The 24,403-nt window shown below is 44.4% G+C and overlaps 1 protein-coding gene across 3 annotated transcripts in view; it reads left to right on the forward strand.

Moving 5' to 3' along the window:
• The window catches only part of LOC109866231 (pleckstrin homology domain-containing family G member 1), a 141,334-nt gene that overhangs the window by 79,679 nt on the left and 37,252 nt on the right, over window positions 1–24,403 (forward strand). For all 3 annotated transcript variants that reach the window (XM_031800481.1, XM_031800483.1, XM_031800482.1), the window contains exon 2: window positions 19,295–19,830. In XM_031800481.1, the coding sequence (XP_031656341.1) occupies window positions 19,295–19,830 (536 nt within the window). The remainder of the gene's footprint in view (window positions 1–19,294; window positions 19,831–24,403) is intronic.

The following is a 24,403-nucleotide window of genomic DNA, read 5'->3' on the forward strand; positions in this document are numbered from 1 at the left end:
TATACCCATAACTACACCATTGGGCTATGTTGACTCTCTCTTTTTAAATTGTGTGTTATTTAATTTCTCCATCTCTGCACTCCTGTTATCTCAGAGGGCTTTTTGTTAGTTGGTGTGTGTTGGTTTCCTCTCCATACCTGACTGTCTCTGTTTGACAAAGTAGCTGTTTGGGTAGGGCTGAAATGCCATTCTGCAGCCCATGACCCAAATTAGAGCCCTCAGGGGTGGCAGGAAGGGCGCGAGGGGTTGAGGCAGGGGGGCTAGAGGGGGGCATAATTACTATTGAGAGGCTCAGTGAACAATACACCACCAAACTACCCCAGCTCAGTAGGACATCTGCCCCCATACATAGCTAGCCCTGCTGGGGGAGCGAGGGTGGGAGGTCAATTTGGGTGAAATTGCTCAAACAAAACAAATCAATATCTTCCCCTTTCACCCTCAAAGCTCTCATGTCTATTGGTGTGTGTATTGTTAAAAGAGGTAGGGAGGCTGTGGACGACAAGTACAGGCTAGTGGGACAATGCAGACATTAATAATGTGGGAAGTTGTAAGGGATACTAGTGAGAGAGAGAAGTGAAAATCTATGTCAGGCTTGATGAGTGGGAGGGATAGGATAGGAACGCAACTATTTCAGTTCCTATGGTGTGGATTTCTGTGGGGTGGTGAGATCCAATCACTTTTGAGAATAAGCCCAGTATGTCACATAGTCATAGGAAGGGCGATAGAGTGTGCCAGGGGGCTTGTTGGTGTCCCAAAGGTGTTTGTGTGTGTCTGTTTGAATAAAAGTGGGTGTTAGTGGACTTTTCCCCACAGCAACTCTCTCTCGCCCTCTCCACTTTCAGCTATACCACCCCCCACCCCCCTGAGCCCTCTCCCACTTTAATAACACAGAATGAACACTATACTAATGTGTCCATACTGTTATTTTCATGTTATAGACACTACTAAGATACGAGGTGTTCATCTGTTGTTATACACACTATACAGTGCATACAGAAAGTATTCAGTCCCCTTGACTTTTTACACATTTTGTTACGTTACAACGTTATTCCAAAAATTGATTCAAGGTTTTCCCTCATCAATCTGCACACAATACCCCATAATGACAAAGGGAAAAAAGGTTTGTAGAATAAATAAATAAATGTATTAAAAATAAAAACCGATTCAGACCCTTTTTTTATGAGGCTCCAAATTGAGCTTGGGTGCATCCTGTTTCCATTGATCATCCTTGATGATTTTACAACTTGATTGGAGTCCACCTGTGGTAAATTTAATTGATTGGACATGATTTGGAAAGGCACACACCTGTTTGTATAAGGTCCCACAGTTGACAATGCATGTCAGAGCAAAAACCAAGCCATGAGCTCAAGGGGCGGCAGGGTAGCCTAGTGGTTAGAGCGTTGAACTAGTAACCGAAAGGTTGCAAGTTCGAATCCCTGAGCTGACAAGGTACAAATCTGTCGTTCTGCCCCTGAACAGGCAGTTAACCCACTGTTCCTAGGCCGTCATTGAAAATAAGAATTTGTTCTTAACTGACTTGCCTAGTAAAATAAAGGTAAAAAAAAAAAAGGGGATTTATCCTCAGAGCTCAGAGACAGGATTGTGTCGACACAGATCTGGGGAAGCGTACCAAAAATGTCTGCACCATTTGAAGGTCCCCAAGAAGACACTGCCCTACATCATTCTTAAATGGAAGCAGTTTGGAACCACCAAGACTCTTCCTAGAACTGGCTGCCTGGCCAAAATTAGCAATCTGGGGTGAAAGAACTTGGTCAAGAACCAATGGTTACTCTGACAGAGCTGTGGAGATGGCAAAACCTTCCAGAAGGACTACCATCTCTGCAGCACTCCAAATATCAGGCATATATGGTAAAGGGGCCAGACAGAAGCCACTCCTCAGTAAAAGGCATATGACAGCCCGCTTGGAATTTGCCAAAAGGCACCTAAAGGACTCTGACCTTGAGAAACAAGGTCTGATGAAACCAAGATTGAACTCTTTGGCCTGAATGCCAAGCGTCTTGTCTGGAGGAAACTTGGCACCATTCTTATGGTGAAGCATGGTGGTGGCAGCATCATGCTGCAGGGATGTTTTTCAGTGACAAGGACTGGGAGACTAGTCAGGATAAAGGAAAAGATTAACTGAGAAAAGTACAGCGAGATCCTTGATCCTCAAACGCAGGCTGTATCACATCCAGCCGTGATTGGGAGTCCTATATGGTGGCGCACAATTTGGCCCAGCCTCGTCCGGGTTTGGCCGGGGTAGGCCGTCATTGTAAATAAGAATTTGTTCTTAATTAACTGACTTAAGCAAAGGTTAAGCAAAGGTTACACACACGACCATAAAGTTATTTTGTTGGCATTTATTTCGTTGGCATTATGTCCCCATTTACCAGTAAAACCATAATCAAAACCTATTTCTTTCACGTACTTGGGATGCCGCTTGGGTCCATTTTTAATGTGTCAAATAAGCTTGTTGACCAATCGGGACCTGAATATGACTGCACATCACATAATAATTTAACACATTCATACATTATTTTACGTAGTTATTACACATTGATTACACTATCACTCGTATTTCATGTCACAACGATTCATCGATACCTATGCTATGATGCTGGTAAAGTTGTCTCGGGCACCTATAGTGTTGGTCATTAAAAAAAAAGCTAGCTCTTGGATGCAAACAATGTTCTTCCCCAAAAACATAGCAAAACGACATCTGTTTCATTAGCTATATAGTTAGCTAGCTGCACTTTATTATTTGATTAATGGTGGTCGGACCCATCTATGTGAAGCTAGCCACAATAAGGATTAGCCACAATAGTGGACTTTGTTGTTATCCTTCAAAACAAAAGTATGTAATTGACAGTGATGCGAATTCATACAAATAGTAGAATTATGCCGTAGTTGAATAGATCAAGCTAAACGAGGTTGGAATGTTATATAAAAATCAACAAAAGACAATTTGTTAATTTGACAAATCTGTTGAAATCACGTTGGAATTATTATACTTTAGAATTACATTGGGGGCATACTTATTTTACTGTACAGCCTTACCTATGGATTTTGGATCAATGACATGGGGTATCAGTCTACTCAGTGACTCCCAGAGAACATTAGCGTTGTAGCGGGACTCTGTGAATTGAGCCACATTTATTGTCATCCCATGTGTATTGAACACTATTCCTGAGGAAAAACAATACTGCGTGGATGTTTTGGAGTCTGATAATTCTGAGGAGGACGTTGGGAAAAATATATATTGGGTATTGAGTAAACTGATACCCAATTACATTGATCCCCAATCCTTAGGTAAAGCTGTACACTGCAATATGAATGTCAATACACACAATGGGCTGACTGGGGAGGTGATTTCACACAGTCACAGTCCCGCGACAAGAGCTACAACGCGAATAATTGCATAGACTCTTCACAGCCGTGTTCTGTGGGTGTCACTAAGTAGACTGATACCCCATTTCATTGCTTCACATTCCAACCTTGTTTAATATGATCTAGTCTAAATATGGCATGACAACACCAATTGTAACCTTCTGCATCCCTTTCAAAGGAGGTACGTTTATTTTGAAGGCAAACCGCAAATTCCACTATTGTGCCTAATCCTTATTGTGGCTAGCTTCACAACACATAACCCGGTCCAGTAGAGCCTCCAGTAGCTGGCTAGCTATTTATTTTCATGAACTGAAGTTCAATTTCAATAGGCGTACAACAAATGCTTACCTAGCTAATACTTACAAGGATTCCTAAATCATTGCTAAGAATAATGCAAATGACTGCAGTTTCTACTGGTCATTGTTTTCATGGTGGTTGCATTGGAGCTAGCTAGGTACCAAACTAAAGGTAGCTACCCCAGAAGTTGCGGTCGATGAAATAATGCTTTATTATCAACATGTTATTGTAAACACATCGTTCGTGGCCGGCATTTGCTTGTCTGCAGGCTTTTTTGTACAGCTTTGACAGTACTACTGATAGTGGTGGCACTTGGCTTGCACGTGCAAATTCAGAACACACAACATTCTGTAATAGAACCGTGTTATTTGACGAGTCAAATTAAAATCTTATTTAATGCGTCAAAGTGTAATTTGACGTGTAGATTTTTTTTGACACGCGAAGACCCAAACGGCATTCCATAGTACGTTGTGAAGCTAATAGCAGTGACGCTATTCATGTGTAACTCCGGTAGGCGAAAGCCAACATCGTCCACGATTGTCAAGGGCAAAGATTTCCACTTTTGAGTCATCTCGCTGAAATGTTCTTACTCTTTCAAATGACTGCTCGACTAGTTGATTGCTCGATCCACACAGCAGAAACTGTGTGGTAGGTTAGGATTGCTGTGTTACATGTGTAGCGCAACATTTTCTGTGGCATCAGTATCATCTCTAGTGTTTAGTCATGACAGGCCCTCTTCAGGTTGAAATATTGTTGTGCAGATGATGTTGTTTTTGTTGTTGTTGCAACATGCTCATGCAGAGCCAAAGCATTAAGTTGGAATGTTTAAAAAAAAATGTTTTACCCACTCCGACACACATATGCAATCTCTGAAGTTCACTATTATTCTCTCTTCTGCTCGCTTTTTCTTTCTGTCTAACGTCTGTTCTTTAATGTATGGCCCAGTCATGGCAGGTCTGTGTCAGATATTCTCTCTCCTACTCTCTCTATTCCTTCTGTTCCTTTTGGATTCATTGGGCTGCAGTGTGAAATCCTGAGTGACACTTTAAGTTGTTAAACGTCGGTGAAGATCAGCCCTGCATCTCTATCAGAGAGAGAGAGACACTTGGAGGACAATATTTCAGAGCCAGAGAGAGAAGAGTGGATCCACTCCGAGGTGTTTACTAGATCCATACTAGCCTAAATATCCTGATAGGTTGTAGGGGGGGCGGCGGTGAACGGAAGGGTGGCATTTGACTCTTTTTTTCTCTTTTTTTTCTCTCTTGTGTTCTCTCCCTCTTGAGTTAGTCCTTATCTGATTTAATCACATTTAAAACTGCTACCATAGAGTTGCGGAGGTGGAGAGACTGCTGTAACTCACGGAAAAGCCTTTGGCCTATTACAGCTACTCATGTCCCTATGAGTGTCCTCTGCCCCTTCTCCCAGACCCAATACACACCCCACCTTGGGCACTATTTGTACTTGGATGTTGTTGTTATTTGTTTTTGTTTGTGTTCAACTCTCTTATTGCAGACATGTCAGACACCATCCATAATGATTGATTGTCACCACAGATTTAGTGCAATGAATAGAGGGCAGTAGACAATTGTGTGGCATAGACACTGCTACCAGTTGGCACTGTTGTTCTCTATTGTCCATGCGGCAAACAAGAACACACAAGGTTGATGGAAGGGGAATGTGTGGTCAGACCCTGCCCAGTCAGAGGTGCTCCTCTGTGGGGTGAAGAAACCACATTTGGCCCCTTGGTGAGAAAAGGGCTGGAATTTATTCTGACTTGATTTAAGAACCCAGTCCCAGATTCTCTCTACTTTCTCTGTTGTCCCTCTATATATAGTAGCTCTATGTATAGACCGACCCCTGACTCCTTGGTATGACAGGACAGGACAGCACATCATGGATTCACCTTGATAATATCCGGGTGAAATCCCCTTTAACCTCTGATGACCAAGCTTTGAGAGGAGAGGTATGTCCATGGCACTCTTACGGCTCCCACAGCACTCATATAAAGTTTATGGACTTAAGATTTCAAGTGACAGTTGTGATTGACATGTTGTTTAGCAGTGTAGGTGAACATCTAGAGATTTGAGAAAGTGAACTAGGCTTGGCCCACTCATGTTCTCTGCATTCTATGTGCCCTTGTCTGTAAGTACATATGCTCTGCTGTGTGTGTATATTTTAATTTAGGAAAGTATAAGCTTGGAGTGGTTTGGAATGACCCTCAGAATCCCTCTGGAATCTCCAGGGCTACTTATAGGGAATGCTGGAATTGGCAAAGCTGTTAGGGGAGCTATTATATGACTTCAAAAACATCATGTCTCTATGGATATCACTGTCATGGAAGACCTGAAGAGGTGACAGTTATATTTATGTGTTGGGGGAAATGATGTAGGAAGGAGGAAAGTAAGTAATTAATTAATGAATGAATGGAGGGAGGGAGTGAGAGATGGAGAGAGGGGGAAAAAAAGTCTGATGGAGAAAGGAAGAGGGTGAGAAACGTGAGGAAGAAAAGAGGAGGGACACAGGGAGAAAGAAAACAAGGGAGGGGTAGGGGAGGTCAAGAGCTCACAGGCCAGGCCATTGTCCTGAATGGAGCTGAATTCAATTACGTCATGATTTAGACTGAGTCTCTCATCAGTAGCACTCAACAAGGGTATTGGGGAAAGGGGGAAGGGCTCCCTCCATTTCTCCCTCCTTTTTTATCCTTACACTCTTTCTTCTCTATTTTGTCTCTATCCATCTTAACTTTTTTCTCTCCTTTCATTGGGCTCAGACAGATTTGATAGATTAGATATGAATGCGGGAGCTGCTTGTGGATGTTTGTTATTTTGGCGGATGGATCATGGTGGTAGGTAGAGAGGATGAGGTGTGCATGGTGTGTGTGTGTGTTTGGGGGGGGGTCCTTTGTGTAGTGAGGGGGAGAGAGAAAAGGGAGAGAGAGGGCTGCAGCTGCTCTATACAGACCTGATTCTATCTGTATCATCTGCTGACTACGAAGGCACATACGTCTCATACAGCAGCCATAGGACATCTGACTGTCAGTCATCCTTCAGAATCAACTATATTCGCCAAATACATTTGCATGTACAGGAATTTGACTCGTGAAATGGTGCTGCCACAACAAACAGAATATACGGACAGGCGAACAGAATATACTGACAAGACATAGAGACACAGAATCAACACAATTCACATACAGTATGTACACAACAACACAGCAAAAAAACTATGGACTGCACTATGAACACTCTAAGCTATGTTATGAATTGTGCCTGTATATACAGTATGAAGAAATGAGGCATTTTACAGGATGATGTGCAATAGAGTAAATATACTGTGTATATAGGGTCTTTTTTATTTAACCACGTAGGCCAGTTGAGAACAAGTTCTCATTTACAACTACTACCTGGCCAAGATAAAGCAAAGCAGTGCGACAAAAACAACACAGAGTTACACATGGAATAAACGATAAACAAGCCAATAACACAAACAAATCAATGACACAGTAGAAAAATAAGAAAGTATATATACAGTGTGTGCAAAAGGCATGAGGAGAGCGAAATAATTACAATTTAGTAGATTAACACTGGAATGAGCAGATGATGATGTGCAAGTAGAGATACTGGTCTGCAAAAGAGCAGAAAAGTAAATGAAAACAATATGGGGATGAGGTAGGTAGATTGGGTGGGCTATTTACAAATGGACTATGTACAGCTGCAGTGATCGGTTGTCTGCTCAGATAGCTGATGTTTCAAGTTGGTGAGGGGAAAAAAGGCTCCAGCTTCAGCGATTTTTGCAATTCGTTCCAGTCACTGGCAGCAGAGAACTGGAAGGAAAGGTGGCCAAATGAGGTGTTGGCTTTGGGTATGATCAGTGAGATATACCTGCTGGAATGTGTGCTACGGGTGGGTGTTGTTATCGTGACCAGTGAACTGAGATAAGGCGGAGCTTTACCTAGCATAGACTTATAGATGACCTGGAGCCAGTGGGTCTGGCGACGAACATGTAGCAAGGGCCAGCCGACTAGAGCATACAGGTCGCAGGAGTGGGTGGTATAAGGTGATTTGGTAACAAAACGGATGGCACTGTGATGGACTGCATCCAGTTTGCTGAGTAGAGTATTGAAAGCTATTTTGTAGATGACATTGCCGAAGTCGGATCGGTAGGATAGTCAGTTTTACTAGGGTAAGTTTGGCGGCGTGAGTGAAAGAGGCTTTGTTGCGAAATAGAAAGCCGATTCTAGATTTGATTTTGGATTGGAGATGTTTAATGTGAGTCTGGAAGGAGAGTTTACAGTCTAACCAGACACCCAGATATTTATAGTTGTCCACATATTCTAGGTCGGAACCGTCCAGGGTGGTGATGCTAGTCGGGCGGGCGGGTGCGGTCAACGAACGGTTGAAAAGCATGCATTTGGTTTTACTAGCGTTTAAGAGCAGTTGGAGGCCACGGAAGGAGTGTTGTATGGCATTAAAGCTCATTTGGAGGTTAGTTAGCACAGTGTCCAAGGAAGGGCCAGAAGTATACAGAATGGTGTCGTCTGCGTATAGGTGGATCAGGTAAACGCCCGCAGCAAGAGCGACATCATTGATATATATATTCAGAGAAAAGAGTCAACCCGAGAATTGAACCCTGAGGTACCCCCATAGAGACTGGCAGAGGTCCGGACAACATGCCCTCCGATTTCACACACTGAACTCTGTCTGAAAAGAAGTTGGTGAACCAGGCGAGGTAGTCATTAGAAAAACCAAGGCTATTGAGTCTGCCGATAAGAATACGGTGATTGACAGAGTCGAAAGCCTTGGCCAGGTCGATGAAGATGGCTGCCTTTTATCGATGGCAGTTATGATATGTTCAGTACCTTGAGCGTGGCTGAGGTGCATCCGTGACCGGCTCGGAAACCGAATTGCACAGCAGAGAAGGTACAATGGGATTCGAAGTGGTCAGTGATCTGTTTATTAATTTGGCTTTCGAAGACTTTAGATAGGCAGGGCAGGATTGGTCTGTAACAGTTTGGTTCTAGGGTGTCACCCCCTTTGAAGAGGGGGATGACCGCGGCAGCTTTACAATCTTTGGGGATCTCAGACGATACGAAAGAGGTTGAACAGACTGGTAATAGGGGTTGCAACAATGGCGGCGGATAATTTTAGAAAGAGGGTCCAGATTGTCTAGCCCAGCTGATTAGTATGGGTCCAGGTTTTGCAGCTCTTTCAGAACATCTGCTATCTGGATTTGGGTGAAGTAGAAGCTGGGAAGGCTTGGGCGAGTAGACGTGGGGGGGGGGGGGAGTTGTGGGCCGCGGTTGGAGTAGCCAGGAAGAAGGCATGGCCAGCCGTTGAGGAATGCTTATTGGAATTTTCGATAATCATGGATTTATTGGTGGTGACCGTGTTACCTAGCCTCCGTGCAGTGGACAGCTGGGAGGAGGTGCTCTTGTTCTTCATGGACTTTAGTGTCCCAAAACCTTTTGGTGTTAGAGCTGCAGGATGCAAATTTCTGCTTGGAATAGCTAGCCTTTGCTTTCCTGACTGACTGCGTGTATTGGTTCCTGACTTCCCTGAACAGTTGCATATCACGGGAACTATTCGATGCTATTGCAGTCCGCCACAGGATCTTTTTGTGCTTGTCAAGGGCAGTCAGGTCTGGAGTGAACCAAGGGCTATATCTGTTCTCAGTTCTGCATTTTTTGAACGGGGCATGCTTATTTAAGATGATGAGGAAATTACTTATAAAGAACGACTAGGCATCCTCGACTGACGGGATGAGGTCAATATCCTTTCAGGATTCCCGGGTCAGGTCGATTAAAGGCCTGCTCGCAGAAGCGTTTTAGGGAGCGTTTGACAGTGATGAGGGGTGTTGTTTTTTTGTTAGTTTTTTACCCCTTTTTCTCCCCAATTTCGTGGTATCCAATTGTTTTAGTAGCTTCTTGTCTCATCGCTACAACTCCCGTACAGGCTCGGGAGAGACTAAGGTTGAAAGTCATGCGTCCTCCGATACACAACCCAACCAAGCTGCACTGCTTCTTTACACAGTGCGCATCTAACCCGGATACCAGCCGCACCAATGTGTCTGAGGAAACACCGTGCACCTGGTAACCTTGGTTAGCGCGCACTGCGCCCGGCCCGCCACAGGAGTCGCTGGTGCGCGACGTGACAAGGTCATCCCTACCTGCCAAACCCTCCCTAACCCGGACGACGCAAGGCCAATTGTGCGTCGCCCCACGGACCTCCCGGCGTGGCCGGTTACGACAGAGCCTGGGCGCAAACCTAGAGTCTCTGATGGCACAGCTGGCGCTGCAGTACAGCACCCTTAACCACTGCGCCACCCAGGAGGCGAGGGGTGGTTGTTTGACCGCGGACCCATAGCGGATACAGGCAATGAGGCAGTGATCGCTGAGATCCTGATTGAAAACAGCAGAGGTGTGTTTGGAGGGCAAGTTGGTCAGGATAATGTATATGAGGGTGCCCACGTTTACGGATTTAGGGTTGTACCTGGTGGGTTCCTTGATGATTTGTGTGAGATTTGAGGGCATCTAGCTTAGATTGTAGGACTGACGGGGTGTTAAGCATATCCCAGTTTAGGTCACCTAACAGAACGAACTCTGAAGCTAGATGGGGGGTAATCAATTCACAAATGGTGTCCAGGGCACAGCTGGGAGGGGAGGGGGGTCGATAGCAGGTGGCAACAGTGAGAGCCTTTTTTTTCTGGAGAGATTAATTTTTAAAATTAGAAGTTTGAACTGTTTGGGTATAGACCTGGTAAGTATGACAGAACTTTGCAGGCTACTCCTCCCCCTTTGGCAGTTATATCTGGATGGAAAATGTTGTAGTTGGGTATGGAAATCTCAATTTTTGGTGGCCTTCCTAAGCCAGGATTCAGACACGGCAAGGACATCAGGGTTGGCGGAGTGTGCTAAAGCAGTGAGTAAAACAAACTTAGGGAGAAGAATTCTGATGTTAAGATGCATGAATCCAAGGCTTTTTCGATCACAGAAGTCAACAAATGAGGGTGCATGGGGACACGCAGGACCTGGGTTTACCTCCACATCACCCGAGGAACCGAGGAGGAGTAGGATGAGGGTACGGCTGAAGGTTATCAGAACTGGTCGCCTAGAGCGTTGGGGACAAAGAATAAAAGGAGCAGATTTCTGGGTGTGGTAGAATAGATTCAGGGCATAATGTGCAGACGGGTGCGGGTACAGCGGAGGTAAGCCCAGTCACTGAGTGATGATAAGAGAGGTTGCGTCTCTGGACATGCTGGTTATAATGGGTGAGGTCACCGCATGGGTGGGAGGTGGGACAAAGGAGGTATCAGAGGTATGATGAGTGGAACTAGGGGCTCCATTGGAAACTAAAACAATAATAACTAACCTATTGAGATGAACTAAATGTATATTATGCTATAACATTAAGTTTCATTGTGCTTCTGTAACTCATACCATATTTATATAAGTGTTAATGTGTTATGAAGCTTCAGTACTTGTGGATGGAGTTGATGGAGCAAATGACGGTTCTGAAGGATGGTGAATCTCACACATGAAATGTGTGACTGAAGTAGACTTGTAACAGTGCCTTCAGAAAGTATTCACACCCCTTGACTTTGTCCACATTTTGTTGTGTTACAGCCTGTATTTGAAATGGATTAAATTGAGATTTTGTGTCACCTGCCTACACACAATACCCCATAATGTCAAAGTGGAATTCTGTTTTTTAGAAATTTCAACAAACTAATTAAAAAATAAAAGCTGAAATGTCTTGAGTCAATACGTATTCAACCCCTTTTGTTATAGCAAGCTTAAATAAGTTCAAGAGTAAACTTTTGCTTAACAAGTCACATAATATGTGTGCAACAATAGTGATTAACATGATTTTTGAATGACTACCTCATCTCTGTATTCCACACACACACAATTATCTGTAATGTCCCTCAGTCAAGCAGTGAATTTCAAACACAGATTCAACCACAAAGACCAGGGAGGTTTTCCAATGCCTTGCAAAGAAGGCCACCTATTGGTAGATGGGTTAAAATAATAATCTTTCAGCATGATGAAGTTATTAATTACACTTTGGATGGTGTATCAATACACCCAATCACTACAAAGATACAGCCGTCCTTCCTAACTCAGTTGCCTGAGGGGAGGAAACCACTTGGGGATTTCAACTTAATGCCAATTGTGATTTTAAACAGAGTTTAATGGCTGTGATAGGAGAGCACTGAGGATGGATCAACAACGTTGTAGTTACTCTTCAATACTACCTTAATTGACAGAGTGAAAAGAAGGAAACCTGTTCAGAATAAAACTATTCCAAAATATGTGTCCTGTTTGCAATAAGGGACGAGAGTAAAACTGAAAAGAAATTAACTTTATCGTGAATACAAAATGTTATGTTTCGGACAAACACAACACATCACTGAGTACCACTCTTCATATTTTCAAACATGGTGGTGGATGCATCAGGTTATGGGTATGCTTGTCATCGGCAAGGACTATGGGGTTTGTATAGATAAAAATAAATTTAATAGAGCTAAGCACAGCTTAAATCCTAGAGGAAAACCTGGTTCAGTATGCTTTCCAACAGACCCTGGGAGACAAATTCACCTTTCAGCAGGACATTAACCTAAAACACAAGGCCAAATATACACTACCGGTCAAATGTTTTAGAACACCTACTCATTCAAGGGGTTTTCTTTGTTTTACTATTTTCTACATTGTAGAATAATAGTGAAGATATCAAAACTATGAACTAACACATATGGAATCATGAAAAAAACTGTTAAACAGCCACCTTTTGCCTTGATGACAGATTTGCACACTCTTGGCATTCTCTCAACAAGCTTCACCTGGAATGCTTTTCCAACAGTCTTGAAGGAGTTCCCACATAGGCTGATCATTTTCCTTCACTCTGCAGTCCAACTCATCCCAAACCATCTCAGTTGGGTTTATGTCTGGGGATTGTGGAGGCCAGGTCACCTGATGCAGCACTCCATCACGCTCCTTCTTGGTCAAATAGCCCTTACACAGTCTGGAGGTGTATTGGGTCATTGTCCTGTTGAAAAACAAATGATAGTCCCACTAAGCTAAAAAACAGATGGGTTAGCGTATCGCTGCAGAATGCTGTGGGTGCCATGCTGGTTAAGTGTGGCTTAAATTCTAAATAAATCAGACAGTGTGGGGGTGCTTTGCTAGTGACACTATCACACCACCACCTCCATGCTTTATGGTGGGAAATACACATCCGGAGATCATCCGTTCACCCACACTGCATCTCACAAAGACGGCGGTTGGAACCAAAAATCTCCAATTTGGACTCCAGACCAAAGGACAAATTTCCACCGGTCTAATGTCCATTGCTCATGTTTCTTGGCCCAAGCAAGTCTATTATTATTGTTGTCCTTTAGTAGTGGTTTCTTTGCAGCAATTTGTCAACTAAGGCCTGATTCACAGTCTCCTCTGAACAGTTGATATTGAGATGTCTTTTACTTGAACTCAGTGAAGCATTTAATTGGGCTGCAAATAGGTAACTCTGGTCTTCCATTTCTGTGGCGGTCCTCATGAGAGCCAGTTTCATCATAGCGCTTGATGGTTTTTGCGACTGCACTTGAAGAAACTTTCAGAGTTCACGCAATGTTCCGTATTGACTAACCTTCATGTCTTAAATGATGGACTGTTTCTCTTTGCTTATTTGAGCTCTTCTTGCCATAACATGGACTTTGTCTTTAACCAAATAGGGACATCTTCTGTATACCACCCCTAACACGACTGATTGGCTCAAATACATTAAGAAGGAAAGAAATTCCACAAATTAACTTTTAAGAAAGCACACCTGTTAATGGAAATGCAATCCAGGTGACTACCTCATGGAGCTGGTTGAGAGAATGCCAAGAGTGTGCAAAGCTGTCATCAAGGCAAAGGGTGGCTATTTGAAGAATCTCATAAAATATATTTTGATTTGTTTTAACACTTTATTTGGTTACTACATGATTCCATATGTGTTATTTCATAGTTTTGATGTCTTCGCTATCATTATACAATGTATAAAATCTTAAAAATAAAGAAAAACCCTTAATTAGTAGATGACCGGTAGTGTACACTGGAGTTGCTTACCAAGACATTGAATGTTCCTGAGTGGCCTAGTTAGTTTTGACTTACATTGGCTTGAGGAACAACCAACTTGACAGATTTTGAAGAAGTTTTTAAAGAATAATGCGCAAATATTGTACAATTCAGGTGTGCTCAGCTCTTAGAGACTTGCCCAGAAAGACTCACAGCTGTAATCGCTGCCAAACGTGATTCTAACATGTATTGACTCAGGGTTGTGAATACTTATGTAAATGAGATATTTCTCTTTCATTTTCAATAAATTTGCTAAAAAATGTAGGCCTGGTCTTTGTCCTTATTGAGTTAGCCTAAATGTAGGCCAGACTCCGAGCCACTGGTTCACTGTGTTGCTGTTCTGGCAAGAAAGGAAGAGCTCACAGCACTAATACCCAGTCTAATCCTTACACACACACACACACACACACACACACACACACACACACACACACACACACACACACACACACACGCACACGCACACGCACACGCAGACATAGACACACAGACTTAGACACGCACACAGACTTAGACACGCACACACACACACACAGACATAGACACGCACACACACACACACAGACATAGACACGCACACACACAGACATAGACACGCACACACACACACAGACATAGACACACAGACTTAGACACGCACACACACACACACACACACAGACATAGACACACAGACTTAGACACGCACACACACACACACAGACATAGACACACAGACTTAGACACGCACACACACACACACACACACAGACATAGACACACAGACTTAGACACGCACACACACACACACACACACAGACATAGACACACAGACTTAGACACGCACACACACACACACACACACAGACATAGACACACAGACTTAGACACGCACACACACACACACACACACAGACATAGACACACAGACTTAGACATGCACACACACACACACACACAGACATAGACACACAGACTTAGACACGCACACACACACACACACACACAGACATAGACACACAGACTTAGACACGCACACACACACACACAGACATAGACACACAGACTTAGACATGCACACACAACTGGAGAAACGGTACCAACTCTGAGGCTTTAGGCCCGTAATTAGAGAGAATTTACACAGATCAGGTTGAACATAATCTGGGCTGAAGATAACACCAACCCCCCCCTGCCCACCTCACTCACACTCTCTACTTGTTCTAGTCACATTTTACCACTCACACAGAGTTTGGGTGTGCAGTGTGCAAGCGCGCGTGTAACAGGTTAGGTGTGTCCCGAACAGGGGGTCTGGAAGGTGCAGGGGAAGGGCTGGGTAAACAGAAGTAAGGAAGTCTTCGTCTGTTTGGTTTTCACTAGGGGTAGAGACACATGGTTTCTTTGTGTGAATGTTGCTGGCCCATGTCTAATGGCTATAAGGAGTCCCACTAAAACCATTAGCTCAGTTAGCATTATCTCAGGGGTGATAAACCAAATGCATGTAAGAAACACACACACGAAACACAGAGTTCTTCCAATGTCATGGGTGTAAGTACTGTGGAGTGGAGAAGCGTTGAGGTTGCCTCTCACCTGACTCCCTCCACTGAGAAAAGGGGACATAGTCTTCCAGCTGATGGTGAAACTCAAGTCACTATTATTTCTGCCTCATGCACCAATTCATGTTGTTTCTCCTATGACCAGAGAGAGTGAAATATTCCTTTATTAGACACAAGCTGCTAATAAATTAACTTTACTATACTCATTCATTGCAGCTGCCGTTCTGGTTGTAGCATGAGTGGAAGTAGGGAGAATGCACATTGCATAAGTCCCACAGTGCATGTCAGAGCAAAAACCAAACCATGAGGTCGAAGAAATTGTCCGTAGAGCTCCGAGACAGGACTGTGTCGAGGCACAGATCTGAGGAAGGGTACCAAAACTTGTCTGCCGCATTGAATGTCCCCAAGACCACAGTGGCTTCATTCTTAAATGGAAGTTTGGAACCTACAAGACTCTTCCTGGAACTGGCCGCCCGGCTAAACTGAGCAGTCGGGGTAGAAGGGCTTTAGTCAGGGAGGTGACCAAGAACCTGATGGTCACTCTGACAGAGCTCCCGAGTTCCTCTGTGGAGATGGTTGTCTTTCTGGATGGTGCTGCAGGTTCTCCCATCTCTATCAGGCCTTTGTGGTAGTGGCTAGACGGAAGCCACTCCTCAATGAAAGGCACATGATAGCCTGCTTGGAGTTTGCCAAAAGGCACCTAAATGACTCTCAGACCATGAGAAAGAAGATTATCTGGTCTGATGTGAGAACAAGATTGAAATCTTTGGCCTGAATGCCAAGCGTCACGTCTGGAGGAAACCTGGCACCATCCCTACGGTGAAGCATGGTGGTGGAAGCATCATGTTGTGGGGATGTTTTTCAGTAGCAGGGACTGGGAGACTAGTCAGGATCGAGGGAAAGGTGAACTGAGCAAAGTACAGAGATGAAAACCTGCTCCAGAGTGTTCAGTACCTTAGGACAAGGACCCTAAGCACATAACCAAGACAACACAGGAGTGGCTTCGGCACAATTCTCTGAATGTCCTTGAGTGACCCAGCCAGAGCCCGGACTTGAACCCGATTTTTAACATATCTGGATAGACCTGAAAAATAGCAGCTCAGCGATCCTCCCCATCCAACCTGACAGAGCTTGATAGGATCTGCAGAGAGGAATGGGAGAAACTCCACAAATACAGGTGTGCCAAGCTTGTAGCATCAAACCCAAGAAAAGGCTTTAATCGCTGCCAAAATTGCTTCAACAAAGTACATAGTAAAGGGTCTGAATACTTATGTAAATGTGATTTTTATTTTTATTTTTTTTATACATTTGCAAGAATGTCTGTTTTTTGCTTAGTCATTATGGGGTGGTGTGTGTAAATTGATGGGGGGAAAAAACAATTGAATCAGTTTTAGAATAAGGATGTAACATAACAAAATGTGGAAAAAGTCAAGGGGTCTGAATACTTTCCTAATGCACTGTATACATTTTAACTATTTTTCATCCCAAAAATGTTGAATAAGATGGAAAGTAGATGGAAAAAAGGGGTCTTAGAAAACATCTTAAAAGGTATTAGAAGTGCATCAAAACACAACTAAGAGCAACACTTTTATATTATTGAATTATTTGCCTTCTGTGAGTTTAATAAACATTGCCTTGTAATTCCGTTACCAAAAACCCACATAACAATTACAGGTAGACCTGCTAATTAGTTATATATAATTTTGTGTTTTTTTACTGATATCAAGTTTGATTAAAACTCGTAATTCTGTTAATTCTGAATTACTGAAATTTATTTGGCTACAATGGGAGTTTGTCCCGACCTGTGAAATCACACTCTCGCTCTTCTTTCTCCATGTAATGTCACCTCTCCCAGCTCTTACTGACTCCTACCATGATACCTACCACCTAACCTCTTTCCATTTACTGTAACAAGCATCCTCAACCACTGAGCACCAACCAATATACATGAACTTTTGAATAAAATAAAAAAATTGGTCAGTCCATCCTGGCAAGACCAAATCTGAACCAATCATGGGATGTTTGTTTTTGCATGATGTACAGTAGAAAACAATACAGAACAGTAAAGAAAAGTAGAGTACTGTAAAATCACCCCCTTGGCTCTCCATTTGCACCATTTGCACAAGTGTCCCAAAGCTGAGGAATGAAAATGATCTAGGGTGTAGGGGCTAATTAGCGAATTGGAATCCCATAAGGCACAGCGTTATTGTTGAGTTTCACACAAAATATTGGAGTGGGGTGCCTAATTATATGATAAAAGCATTCATTTGTCTGATGGTGAGACTTGGCACGTAAAATATTAAATACCTCCCAAATTAAATGTTTAACTATAACTGAGGTTTATATTTTGTAAAACGACAGGGGATTTGTTCATTTGAATTTTATGTTCGTCAGCAACACGTGATGACAGAGGGCCCTCAAGGGCGAGTTGGTAGGGGCGAGGCGGTGGTTTGGGATTCATACCCCTTTCACTTACTCACTCTCTGGTCTCTCTCTGGTCTCTCTCTCTCTGGTCTCTATCTGGTCTCTCTCTCTCTCTCTCTCTGGTCTCTCTCTCTGGTCTCTCTGTCTCTCGCTCTCTCTGGGCTCTCTGGTCTCTCTGTCTCTCGCTCTCTCTCTCTCTCTGGGCTCTCTCTCTCTCTCTCTGGGCTCTCTCTCTCTCTCTGGGCTCTCTCTCTCTCTCTGGGCTCTCTCTCTCTCTGGGCTCTCTCTCTCTCTCTGGGCTCTCTCTCTCTCTCTGGGCTCTCTCTCTCTCTCTGGGCTCTCTCTCTCTCTCTGGGGCTCTCTCTCTCTCTCTGGGCTCTCTCTCTCTCTCTGGGCTCTCTCTCTCTCTGGGCTTTCTCTCTCTCTCTCTCTCTGGGCTTTCTCTCTCTCTCTCTCTGGCTCTCTCTCTCTCTGGGCTCTCTCTCTCTCTGGGCTCTCTCTCTCTCTCTGGGCTCTCTCTCTCTCTCTGGGCTCTCTCTCTCTCTCTGGGCTCTTCTCTCTCTCTCTGGGCTCTCTCTCTCTCTCTGGGCTTTCTCTCTCTCTCTCTGGGCTCTCTCTGGGCTCTCTCTCTCTCTGGGCTCTCTCTCTCTCTCTGGGCTCTCTCTCTCTCTGGGCTTTCTCTCTCTCTCTCTGGGCTTCTCTCTCTCTCTCTCTCTCTGGGCTTTCTCTCTCCTCTGCTCTCTCTGGGCTTTCTCTCTTCTCTCTCTCTCTGGGCTTTCTCTCTCTCTCTCTCTCTGGGGCTTTTCTCTCTCTCTCTCTCTCTGGGCTTTCTCTCTCTCTCTCTCTGGGCTTTCTCTCTCTCTCTCTCTGGGCTTTCTCTCTCTCTCTCTCTCTGGGCTTTCTCTCTCTCTCTCTCTGGGCTTTCTCTCTCTCTCTCTCTGGGCTTTCTCTCTCTCTCTCTGGGCTTTCTCTCTCTCTCTCTCTGGGCTCTCTCTCGCTCGTCTCTCTGCTCTCGCTCTCTCTCTCTCTCTCTCTCTCTCTCTCTCTCTCTCTCTCTCTGGTCTCCCCACACCATGACTTAGTGTGGTCATCATGGCTTGTTAGAGTGCTTATTTTTGTGTGTGTTTAAAGCCTTCTGGCCATGGTGTGAGTTGAGGACATGGTTGTGGTCAGTTTCAGTTAGACTGGACACCACACTCTCATGACTGTGGTGTGGCCTGTTTTTCAGTTGGAATCCTAAACCATCAAGGGACATGAACAAGGTGTGGGTTTTCTACTTTGGCCTTTTTGCCGAGAGAGATGAGACGGCAAGAGAGAGAGATGAGAGAGAGGCTTCCAGTGTCTAGTTAAACTGTGTCCTGGCAAGCTTGCCACTTGGAATCCAGATAGGGACACTGTGGGAACATAAAGGGGTTCACTTTTTGTTGTTTTATTAGGATGGTTGAGTATTAACAACGTTTACTCTGAACTTGATGAGAGGACAAGGATAAAGGTCTCAATTCTCACACTTCCTTTCTCTCCCTCTCTCGCCTCCTTCTTTCAGACGATTACACGGATGCCCTTCCTCCTCTCCCAGAGATTCCGGATGCCGGCTCGGTCCTGAGCTCAGTGGGCATTCCGGGCCGCTTTCGCCACTCCGACATCCACCACACCCCTCTACGCTACTGCTCCGCCCACAGCATGGACTCCTCCCCAGACAGTGCTGAGCGCCCAATCAGCTACGGCTCCACCTCTTCCTCCGCCTCCTCCAGGGACAGCCACTGCTCACTGGGCAGCCGCTCCACTTTAGGCCCCTCCCCTCACTGTCACCCACCTCCTGACCGGGACTCCGGGGCGATCCGGTTAGAGCTGGTTCCAGCCAGACAGCTGGAATGTGGGGATGAGGAGGAAAGGAATATTGGAGGAACAGATGCAGGAAAAGGGACTGTTAGACAGGTGTCTGCCCAGACCCCCCTGTCAGACACCAAGGCTGGGGAGAGGAGCTCCCCAGGGCCCAGGGTGCAGTATGTGGACAGGGTGGTTCAGGAGATAATGGACACTGAGAGGACCTACGTACTGGACCTGCAGAGCATCGTACAGGTAAGGAGCATGGTACCACACAACACCACTGGGGAGACGCATACATAGTACATATCCTTCTTACAGGAGTCTGTCCAGTACTGTGAGGAACATGGTACCACACAACACCACTGGGGAGACACCAGCTATCACTGCACCTACATACAGCACAGGGGTACATTTTCAGACTGTTAGGTGAGATGCAAACAGTAGGACAGCACATGCAGTGTTTCCCTAATCCAGTCCTCAAGTACCCCCAACAGTACATATTGTTGTTGTAGCCCTGGACAAGCACACCTGATTCAACTTGTTAACTAATCATCAAGCCCTCAGTGAGTTGAATCAGGTGAGTTTGCCCAGGACTAAAACCAAAATATTATGTTGGGACTGCTGGAGGACTGGATGAGAACCCTGTTGGGACTGCTGGAGGACCTGAGATGAAACCCTGTTGGGACTGCTGGAGGATGAGAACCCTGTTGGGACTGCTGGAGGACCTGAGATGAAACCCTGTTGGGACTGCTGGAGGACCTGAGATGAAACCCTGTTGGGACTGCTGGAGGACTGGATGAGAACCCTGTTGGGACTGCTGGAGGACTGGATGAGAACCCTGTTGGGACTGCTGGAGGACTGGATGAGAACCCTGTTGGGACTGCTGGAGGACTGGATGAAACCCTGTTGGGACTGCCGGAGATGAAACCCTGTTGGGACTGCCGAAGGACCTGAGATGAAACCCTGTTGGGACTGCCGGAGATGAAACCCTGTTGGGACTGCCGGAGATGAAACCCTGTTGGGACTGCTGGAGGACCTGAGATGAAACCCTGTTGGGACTGCCGGAGATGAAACCCTGTTGGGACTGCCGGAGATGAAACCCTGTTGGGACTGCTGGAGGACTGGATGGAACACTGCAGTGTAGGAGTACAGATACTAGTATATTACTGAACAGCATCATACCAGTCAGGACCTGTGTAAGAAAGAACGGGGGTCAAGATGTGTCCAGAGTGTTCATAGACAACACCCATATACAGGAGAAGTTGATTTGGGTGGAAGAGTTGTCGTCAGAGTTCCCAACCAGCAGGAAACTGGTCCTTTCAGAAAGAGATAGGGGGGGTGGGTGAGTTGTCGGAGAAACGGTTTCCTCACCCCTCCCACCTTGTCACAGGGACCAAGATGGATGTCCCTACCCCCACCATGCCTCCTCGCTCCATTCAGGGTGAGGAGAATAGGAATGGGAGAGCGGTGCTGTAGGAAGAGGGATTTAGAGCTGTAATAACAATGTCTAAAGTAGGTTAGCTAAACACTGAGCAGAGATCGCTTTAAAGACGTATACTCCCCTTAGACCTGGACCCCCCCTAACTACTCAACAAGACCCCTTTATCAGATCTATGCGGCCGGACACCCACTCTTCCACTACACTTTTAGACAGGACCATAATTTACTCCTTTCTCCCCCTTTATTGATGTCAATCTCTATTAAGACTTCCAACATTTGCGCTATTCATCATCAGTGGATTACATTCAGAGCAGACTGCCTTGCTATATCTAGTGCTTGTCAGTAGGTCCCATTAAGTGGGTGTAACACATCGCACTCATTCACCATCATATTCACCACCACCAATGTACAGTATAGTGCTACTATCCACCGTGGCCAATCGCCATCAGAGCTGTCACCCTCCACCCATTACCCAGAATCCCTTGCGTGGTGCTTTCCGCAGGGTTAGAGGGGGTGATTGCCCAAACACAAATATTTAACCAGACTCCTGTGGGCTCACCTGCGCTCCATCTGTCAACGACGGACGGTGATGTGGCACAAGCAGTGTGTTTGTATTGGTATGTGCATATGTGTATAGTGGTTTATGTGTGTGTGGCACATAATGCATGTATATGTACAGTGCATCCCATCAAGATACACACAATACCCCATAATGACAAAGTGAAAACATGTTTTTAGAAATGTTTGCAAATGTATTACAAATCAAAAACAGATACCTTCTTTGCATAAGTGTTCAGACCCTTTGCTATGAGACTCGATATTGAGCTCAGGTGCATCTTGTTTCCATTGATAATCCTTGATGTTTCTACAATTTGTGGTAAACTCAATTTATTGGACATCATTTGGAAAGGCACACACCTGTCTATATAAGGTCCCACAGTTGACAGTGCATGTCAGAGTACAAACCAAGCCATGAGGTCAAAGGCCAAGCAATGAGGTCGAATGAATTGTCCGTAGAGCTCAGAGACAGGATTGTGTCGGAGCAGCGACACTCCCCATCCAACCTGACCGAGTTTCTGCAGAGAAGAATGGCAGAAACTCCCCAAATATAGGTGTGCCAAGCTTGTAGCGTCCTACCCAAGAAGACTTGATGCTGATGTGCTTCAACAAAGTACTGAGTCAAGGGTCTGAATACTTATGTAAATGTACTATTTCAGTTTTTTATTTTTTATATATTTGCAAAAATGTCTAAAGCAGTTTTTTTGTTTTGTCATTATGGACTATTGTGTGTAAATTGATGAGGGGAAAAAACTATTCAATACATTTTAGAATAAGGCTGTAATGTAAATAAAATGTGGAAAAAGTCAAGGGGTCGGAATACGTTCCAGATGCACTGTAAATGTATGTGAGTAGTACATGGTAGATGCACCCTATATACAGTGGAGCAAAAAAGTATTTAGTCAGCCACCAATTGTGCACGTTCTCCCACTTAAAAATATGAGAGAGGCCTGTAATTTTCATCATAGGTACACTTCAACTATGACAGACAAAATGAGAAAATTCACATTGTAAAATTTTTTATGAATTTATTTGCAAATTATGGTGGAAAATAAGTATTTGGTCACCTACAAACAAGCAAGATTTCTGGCTCTCACAGACCTGTAACCTCTTCTCTGTCCTCCACTCATTACCTGTATTAATGGCACCTGTTTGAACTTGTTATCAGTATAAAAGACACCTGTCCACAACCTCAAACAGTCACACTCCAAACTCCACTATGGCCAAGACCAAAGAGCTGTCAAAGGACACCAGAAACAAAATTGTAGACTTGCACCAGGCTGGGAAGACTGAATCTGCAATAGGCAGCTTGGTTTGAAGAAATCAACTGTGGGAGCAATTATTAGGAAATGGAAGACATACAAGACCACTGATAATCTCCCTCGATCTGGGGCTCCACGGAAGATCTCACCCTGTGGGGTGAAAATGATCACGAGCGGTGAGCAAAAATCACAGAACCACACGGGGGGACCTAGTGAATGACCTGCAGAGAGCTGGGACCAAAGTAACAAAGCCAAGGGCATTGAAGATGAAACGTGGCTGGGTCTTTTCAGCATGACAATGATCCCAAACACACCGCCCGGGCAACGAAGGAGTGGCTTCGTAAGAAGCATTTCCTGGAGTGGCCTAGCCAGTCTCCAGATCTCAACCCCAAAGTTGAAAGTCTGTGTTGCCCAGCAACAGCCCCAAAACATCACTGCTCTAGAGGAGATCTGCATGGAGGAATGGGCCAAAATACCAGCAACGGTGTGTGAAAACCTTGTGAAGACTTACAGAAAACGTTTGACCTCTGTCATTGCCAACAAAGGGTATATAACAAAGTATTGAGAAACTTTTGTTATTGACCAAATACTTATTTTCCACCATAATTTGAAAATCAATTCATAAAAAATCCTACAATGTGATTTTCTGGATTTTGTTCCTCATTTTGTCTGTCATAGTTGAAGTGTACGTACCTATGATGAAAATTACAGGCCTCTCATCTTTTTAAGTGGGAGAACTTGCACAATTGGTGGCTGACAATACTTTTTTGCCCCACTGTATGGTGGTCCTTCCCTGGCTGAATAACTGTGTTTTAAGCAGCATATCAGGCTTCTCCAAACGAACTCACAGAGAAACCTGGAGAAAATTCTGGCAAATTAGTTTGCAACGAGCCAGGCGGCCCAAACTATTGCATATACCTTGACTCTGCGTGCAATGAACGCAAGAGAATTGACACAATTTCACCTGGTTAATATTACCTGCTAACCTTTCTTTTAGCTAAATATGCAGGTTTAAAAATATATACTTCTGTATATTGATTTTAGAAAGGCATTGATGTTTATGGATAGGTACACGTTGGAGCAACGACAGTCCTTTTTCGCGAATGCGCACCGCATCGATTAAATGCAACGCAGGACACGCTAGATAAACTAGTAATATAATCAACCATGTGTAGTTATAACTAGTGATTATGATTGATTGTTTTTTTTATAAGATAAGTTTAATGCTAGCTAGCAACTTTCCTTGGCTTCTTACTGCATTCGCGTAACAGGCAGGTTCATCGTGAGGCAGGTGGTTAGAGCATTGGACTAGTTAACCGTAAGGTTGCAAGATTTAATCCCTGAGCTGACAAGGTAAAAATCAGTTGTTCTGCCCCTGAACGAGGCAGTTAACCCACCGTTCCTAGGCCGTCATTGAAAATAAGAATGTGTTCTTCACTGACTTGCCTCGTTAAATAAAGAAAAAGAAAAAAATCGGCGTCCAAAAATACCGATTTCCGATTGTTATGAAAACTTGAAATCGGCTCTAACTAATCGGCCATTCCGATTAATCGGTCGACCTCTAG

This window comes from Oncorhynchus kisutch, linkage group LG21 (genome assembly GCF_002021735.2).
Source record: "Oncorhynchus kisutch isolate 150728-3 linkage group LG21, Okis_V2, whole genome shotgun sequence".
In the NCBI taxonomy this organism is placed as follows: domain Eukaryota; kingdom Metazoa; phylum Chordata; class Actinopteri; order Salmoniformes; family Salmonidae; genus Oncorhynchus; species Oncorhynchus kisutch.